Genomic DNA, 6,000 nt, shown 5'->3' with positions numbered 1-6,000 from the left:
TGGGAATTCAGGACCCTCTCTGCAGTGATGCAGTTACTCTGGAGTGGTTTTCCCCCCCTCTCTTCTAAGCAGGTGCATCTTCAAAGCATAAGCAGGGATGGATGAGCTGGTGGAGGAGCAGGACCTTGCAGGGCTGTGTCTGCAGGGCACCTCGTGGGACAGGCAGCAGTGCCCAGCTGAGGGCACAGGGCACAGCAGGACCCTGTGAACCAGCCCCACAGGGAAGGATGCTCCAGTGGCGCCTGGCTTTGCTCAGATGCAGGGTCTCCTTTAAGACAGCCCAACCTCTGGCACCCACCAGGCATGGGAGGGCTGAGGGAAGGCAGGTGGGAGCTCCTGCACCAGCCACCAACACCAGAAGACGACCAGTGTCCTCTTGCCCAACACAGACCAGGGAAGAGCGAGGGGAGGAGGAATTCCAGGTCAGCTGGGGACGCTCACACCGCGACTGTGGCGTTATTCCTAAGGCCAGGATGGTGGGACACGCTCAGGGCTTCCAAACACAGTTCTCCTTGTCCTTCCCAGCTCCAATGTTTTCCAGGCACGTGCCCCAGCGTGTGTGTGGAGGATCACTGCTGGCACCAACAGCAGCTTCTGAGCAGATCTGCACACGAGGAGCTCAGAAGATGACTCGGTCCTCCTGCGTCCTCTCCCACCACAACGTGCTGTTCAGGGTGCCAAAGCTGCTGTCCTCCTCCTCCTGCTCTTTAGCAAGCTCCACAAACACCTGGAACACATGGAGAGGACATGGATACCCCGTGTGCTCCTTGTAAGAACATTCTCAGTCACAAATACAACTCATGCTAAAAACCTCAGGAGCATTGAAAGCATCGTTTCATCTCCAAGATTTTAGTGTTTTGCTTCTACCCTCCCACCTCATTTCTTTAGAAGTACAGTGAAAAGGAAGTTGAACATTCTGAAGGACATTCATCATCAGCAATAATTAATCAAGAATAAGCAGTGACAAGCCTCAGCTTCACCCTCCTTTCAGCCATGAACAGCGATGCTCGACCTCAGAATAAATCAGAGCAGCTTTCCCATTAATGCCACAAATTTATTTTCCTCCAGTCACTGCAGTTGGCATCTTATTTTTAAAGGAGAAAATGGGAATAAAGAGGAGAGGGGGAACTGGCAATTCCTATTCCCTTTGGAAAAAGGGGAACTCAGTTTCCCAAAAATGCCCACACAGGCATCAGCAAAGTGGCCCCAGTGGCTTGAAAGCCAAGCATGGGGGATGAGCTGCCTGCACTGGGCCCTTCACCATAGAAACATGGAATGGTTTGAGTGGGAAGGGACCTTAAAGTTCATCCCATTCCACCCCCTGCCATGGGCAGGGACACCTTCCACCAGCCCAGGTTGCTCCAAGCCCCGTCCAACCTGGCCTTGGACACTTCCAGGGATGGGGCAGCCACAGCTTCTCTGGGCAACCTGTGCCAGTGTCCCACTACCCTCACAGGGAAGAACTTCTTCCCAACATCCAATCTAACCCTTCCCTCTGTCTGACACCTTCACCTGGCAGGGTTTACTTTCACAAAATATCATTTAACATACCTGTTCCAGTGTTGCCTGAGAGAAGCTGTAGTCCTCGATGTTAAAGGTGTGTTTTACTGTGGAAAGAATTAATAAGAGCAGATTTAGGGGTACTTCACTATCTCACACAATTGGATTTGAAGCTGATACAAGTGCTTTCTTGTGATTTCACAAGAAACAGAGTTGGAGACAACAATGATAAAATAAAAGTAAATTCAACAAATGTGGAACAGAAATGGAGCAGTGACACTGCATGGCAAAAGTGTCACTTATAGGAGACAAAAGGATTTCTGTATGTGATCTATGGCAAGTGCTTAATTACCTTCTTCCAGCTTGGAAAAAGAATGTGAAAGCGACTGTACATCTTCTTTAGGAATTTTATAGGCCAAAATAGAAGTAAAACTGGAACAAAGAGACAAAACTAATTTAGCTTCAAGCAAAATCATTTCAAGTAAAAATATTAATATCCAACTGAATGGATTTAAACCCATTCTCTGAGTGTTCCTTTGGGCATTTTGACTCATGATCATAAAGACAGGAGGAATGATGCAGCTCCAGCTGGTTTTTCACCTCAGAGATGCAGGACCAGGTGCACCAGCTGAGATCCCCAGAGACTGTTCTATGACTTATATGCTCTTCAACTTTGATTCAACCATTCCTATTCTGCTTACTCATGGAAGATTCGCTGCCTGGAAGTCCCAAAGTTCTGAGGTTTTTTCCTTTGAAATGAGCTTAGAGGTCACGGCATCTCCTGGAACTTTGCACCACGCAGCAGTTCCCACAACTCAGATTCCAGAACAGGGAGCTGCTCTGCCCCACATCTGCTGCTGAAAAGGGAACTCTCCCCCCTCCAGATGCCCCACATTTGAGGAACACTCCTTATATGATGCCTGCAGTGTACTTTTTGGAGAGACTCGTCAGCAGTCACTCTCGGGTTCATACGGCAGAAGTTCAAAGAAAGCTGCTGGTGGAAAACCAACCAGCCCACCCTCAAACTCTGAGATGCCCCAGAGAACACTCAGGCTTTTCTAGGTAAGGGCCAGTGACTCTGCTTTTCCCCAGTTCCCAGAGGCCCTGACCAAGGAGGAAGTTGTCAGGCAACAGCTATGCAGAAATTGAGTTTTGCTTCCCCCGTGCCGAACATCTGCACGCGCTCCCGGCCCTGCCCTGGCAGCCTGGGCTCTGCTGGCTCCCAAAACCCTTCCTCTTTTTCGCTGTGTGTAAATATTTACATTCCCTACCCAGTGCCAAGTTGCTGATGAGAAATCAGAGGCTTTTATTAACATCATTTTCTGCGTGTTTGTCAAACTTCACCTTTCCTGGCGGTTGGCGTTGGGGAAGATGTGCAAAATCTGGCTCTGCAGATACTCCACCTGCTGCACATCTGCTGTTTCTTTTAGTTTCATCTCCAAGAAGTATCCTCTGCCAAACTTACTCTTCAGGTGTTGCACAGTACCTATGCATCTGGCAGTTGCAGAGAGAAAATACCAGTTGTACACATTAGACCACACTCAAGGAGCAGCTGAACTTCAAACAGACCCTTTTGGCAGTTTAAGATTAATTTTGTTCTGAATTTAAGGTACAAAAACAATTGTTATATCTGTATTTTCAAAGGAATATATTTTGGCTGACAGCTGTCCTGTCCCCCCTGCCCCAGGGGAGGCTCTGGTGGTACCTGAGCTGCCCAGACACCAGGATGGCCACACGGTCACACACAGCATCTGCCTCCTCCATGTAGTGGGTGGTCAGGATTGCTGCTCTCTCCTTGTTTTTGAAGGCTGCTCGAATTGCCCTCCTACAAAACACAGCCAAAAAACATCCCTGAACAAAACACTCAATAGGTAACAGTAATTCCTGGGGTAGTAGGAAAAGAAGACTGTGATGGTCCAACACAAACCCTCTATCTATGGACTGACACTACTCCCACAGCAACAATTAACACCTGAATTTTCCAAAGATGACTCAAATCTGTACTCCTTGTATTATTTTAAGGATTTCTTTCAGCTTTCAAGCTTTTAATCTCCAAGTTGTTCTGGGGGAGGACACAGATACAGTGCACCTGGCACTGAGGTTGGGTTGATTCTCCCCCTCTTGTGAGACCCCACTCAGATCACTGTGTCCAGCTCTGGGGCTCCCAACACAGGAGGATGTGGAGCTGCTGGAGCAAGTCAGGGGAGGCCATGGAGATGCTCTGAGGGCTGGAGTACCTCTGGTATGAAGACAGGCTGGGAGAGCTGGGGGTGTTCACCTGGAGAAAAGAAAGCTCCAGGGAGACCTTAAAGGACCTTCCAGTACCTAAAGGGGCTCCAGGAGAGCTGGAGAGGGACTTTGGACAAGGGCCTGGAGTGCCAGGACAAAGGGGAACGTTTTTAAACTGCCACAGGGCAGGTCAGAGCAGATATTAGAAGGAATTCTTCCCTGTGAGGGTGGGGAGGCCCTGGCACAGGTTGCCCAGAGAAGCTGTGGCTGCCCCATCCCTGGAAGTGTCCAAGGCCAGGTTGGACAGGGCTTGGAGCAACCTGGGCTAGGGGAAGGTGTCCCTGCCCATGGCAGGGGGTGGAATGGGATGAGCTTTAAGGTCCCTTCCCACCCAAACCATTCTGTGACTCCCTGTCTATGGCTCTCCCTAGTGTTAACATGGATAATGCACACAAATTCAGGCACATTCCCAAGGAGGAAGCACCCTGTGGCCAGCCTGGCCCTGGGGGCACTCACCACATGTGCTGCTTGGCTTTGGGATCCATCCCAGTGGATGGCTCATCCAGCAGCGTGACCCGGGGGTTTCCCAGCATACTGAGGGCAAAGCAGAGCTGGCAGGGAGGCAAAGGGGCAGGGTGAGCACAGGGTGGTGCTGCTGACCCCCAGCACAGGCGCCCAAACAGCCCCCATACCTTGCGTTTCAGCCCCACACCCAACTTCTTCGTCGTCTTCTGCAGGTGATCCTTCAAATCCAGGGCGCTCGCGATGCTGCAGAAGGGGAAGGACCAGAGAAAGGGTGATGGTTCAGCTTCCCCCTCATCCCACTGTGCAAACAGCCCCATTTGAAAAGCTCAGTTACAAATATTTGTATAGAAAGTACAAAAAAAAGCAGAGCAATAAGCAGAATTGGAGGTGGGTGCTTCCGTACAAAAGCCACCTGCCCCATGTCCTGGAGGAACCTGTGCTGACAACCCAGAAATAGCTCCAAGCCTGGGACTCTCTGCCCTTGCAGTTTCTCCAAAGGTCATTGTTAGCACCTCCTAACTTTAGAAAAAATATAATCAAAAATTAGAATTGAATTCTGTGTGGCTGCACCTGTATCTCCTCACCTAAATACTCACACTTGCTGAGTTTGCTGGAAAGATCCAATTCAACTTAAATGAAAAAAAAAAATAAAAATATTGCGCTGGGGGAGGGAAGAAAAAAACACCACAAATGGGCCAAAAAACCTCCTGCAATAAACCTGAAAAAACCCTAAGAAAAATTCAGCTAAACCTTAAGGATTTCTAAAATGAACTACTCACCGTTTGACGACTTCCTTAACATCAGACTGACTCATTCCTTTGATGGCACCATAAATTTCAAAGTGCTCCTGCAGTGTAATATCTGGCCAGAGAGGGTTTGTCTGAGGACAGTACCCCACAAATTTCACGGAGTCATCTTCACTGCTCAGCCCCAAAGAATAATCTCCCATCAGAACCTGCGAGGAAAATGCACAGACCTCGCTCCAGAACATTACAGATTTCCAAACTGGTTTTGCATATTGCACTCAGGAATGCCTGAAATAACAATAATAACAAAATCTAAATAAAAGTTAATTTTTTATATAACTTGTAGCATGTAACATACTTGCCCACTGGTGGGTTCAATCTCTCCGACGAGCATATTAATTAACGTGCTTTTCCCAGCTCCGTTGGGTCCCAACAAACCCAGTATTTCTCCTAAAGAAAGGATGACACAAACCATTGCCCACAAGGTCAGATAAACGGATCCAAGAGTTGTTTTTGTACATAGAACAGTTCAACAGCAAGTCACTGAACTCCAACCTTTTTTTACGCAGAGAGAAACATGTTTTGTTGCCACTTTCTTTATTTTTCTCCCCAGAAGAAATTCCTTCCTTTCATCAAACTCCTTGTGCAAGCTGCTGACCAGGATTGCTGGCATCTAGTAGGGGAGAGGGAAGTGGCTGCAGATCCCAGCAGCTCTGGGAAACCTCCAAATGTAGGGTTTTGGCAGTGCCTGGGGGTGTGCAGGGCTTTACCTCCTCACTTTTGGGGCTGCTCAGGATCTCTTTGACTCGCAGCCTCTCCGCCCTCACATCTTCATCCTCGTTCTCCTCATGTGGCACATCTGGGAACTTCCAGGTTCTGGCTTTTGTAAAGCATTTTCTGAAGGGAAAGAAGACAACACTGAGCTGAGGTTGGCTCAGGGCTTTGATGCTGAAAGCCATTTGTGTTTGCCAAGCCCAGGGGGGACAGAGTCCTGCAGCTC

At 48.8% G+C, this 6,000-nt stretch overlaps 1 protein-coding gene across 5 annotated transcripts in view; it reads right to left on the bottom strand.

The window, feature by feature from the left end:
• Positions 1 to 6,000, bottom strand: part of ABCA5 (ATP binding cassette subfamily A member 5) — a 36,723-nt gene that overhangs the window by 2,603 nt on the left and 28,120 nt on the right. For all 5 annotated transcript variants that reach the window (XM_027654419.1, XM_027654418.1, XM_027654420.1 and 2 more), the window contains 11 exons: positions 5,771 to 5,897; positions 5,556 to 5,673; positions 5,359 to 5,450; positions 5,034 to 5,209; positions 4,422 to 4,497; positions 4,246 to 4,340; positions 3,206 to 3,325; positions 2,845 to 2,994; positions 1,853 to 1,932; positions 1,552 to 1,607; positions 1 to 727 (listed from right to left, as the gene is read on the bottom strand). The exon at positions 1 to 727 is cut by the window's left edge and continues 2,603 nt beyond it. In XM_027654419.1, the coding sequence (XP_027510220.1) occupies positions 620 to 727; positions 1,552 to 1,607; positions 1,853 to 1,932; positions 2,845 to 2,994; positions 3,206 to 3,325; positions 4,246 to 4,340; positions 4,422 to 4,497; positions 5,034 to 5,209; positions 5,359 to 5,450; positions 5,556 to 5,673; positions 5,771 to 5,897 (1,198 nt within the window). In that variant the 3' untranslated portion in view covers positions 1 to 619. The remainder of the gene's footprint in view (positions 728 to 1,551; positions 1,608 to 1,852; positions 1,933 to 2,844; positions 2,995 to 3,205; positions 3,326 to 4,245; positions 4,341 to 4,421; positions 4,498 to 5,033; positions 5,210 to 5,358; positions 5,451 to 5,555; positions 5,674 to 5,770; positions 5,898 to 6,000) is intronic.

The sequence above is a fragment of the Corapipo altera genome, unplaced genomic scaffold (genome assembly GCF_003945725.1).
Source record: "Corapipo altera isolate COAL_440 unplaced genomic scaffold, ASM394572v1 343, whole genome shotgun sequence".
NCBI classification, from domain to species: Eukaryota; Metazoa; Chordata; class Aves; order Passeriformes; family Pipridae; genus Corapipo; species Corapipo altera.
The sequence above is the reverse complement of the archived record's forward strand: the minus strand, read 5'-3'. Positions and strand labels throughout refer to the sequence as shown.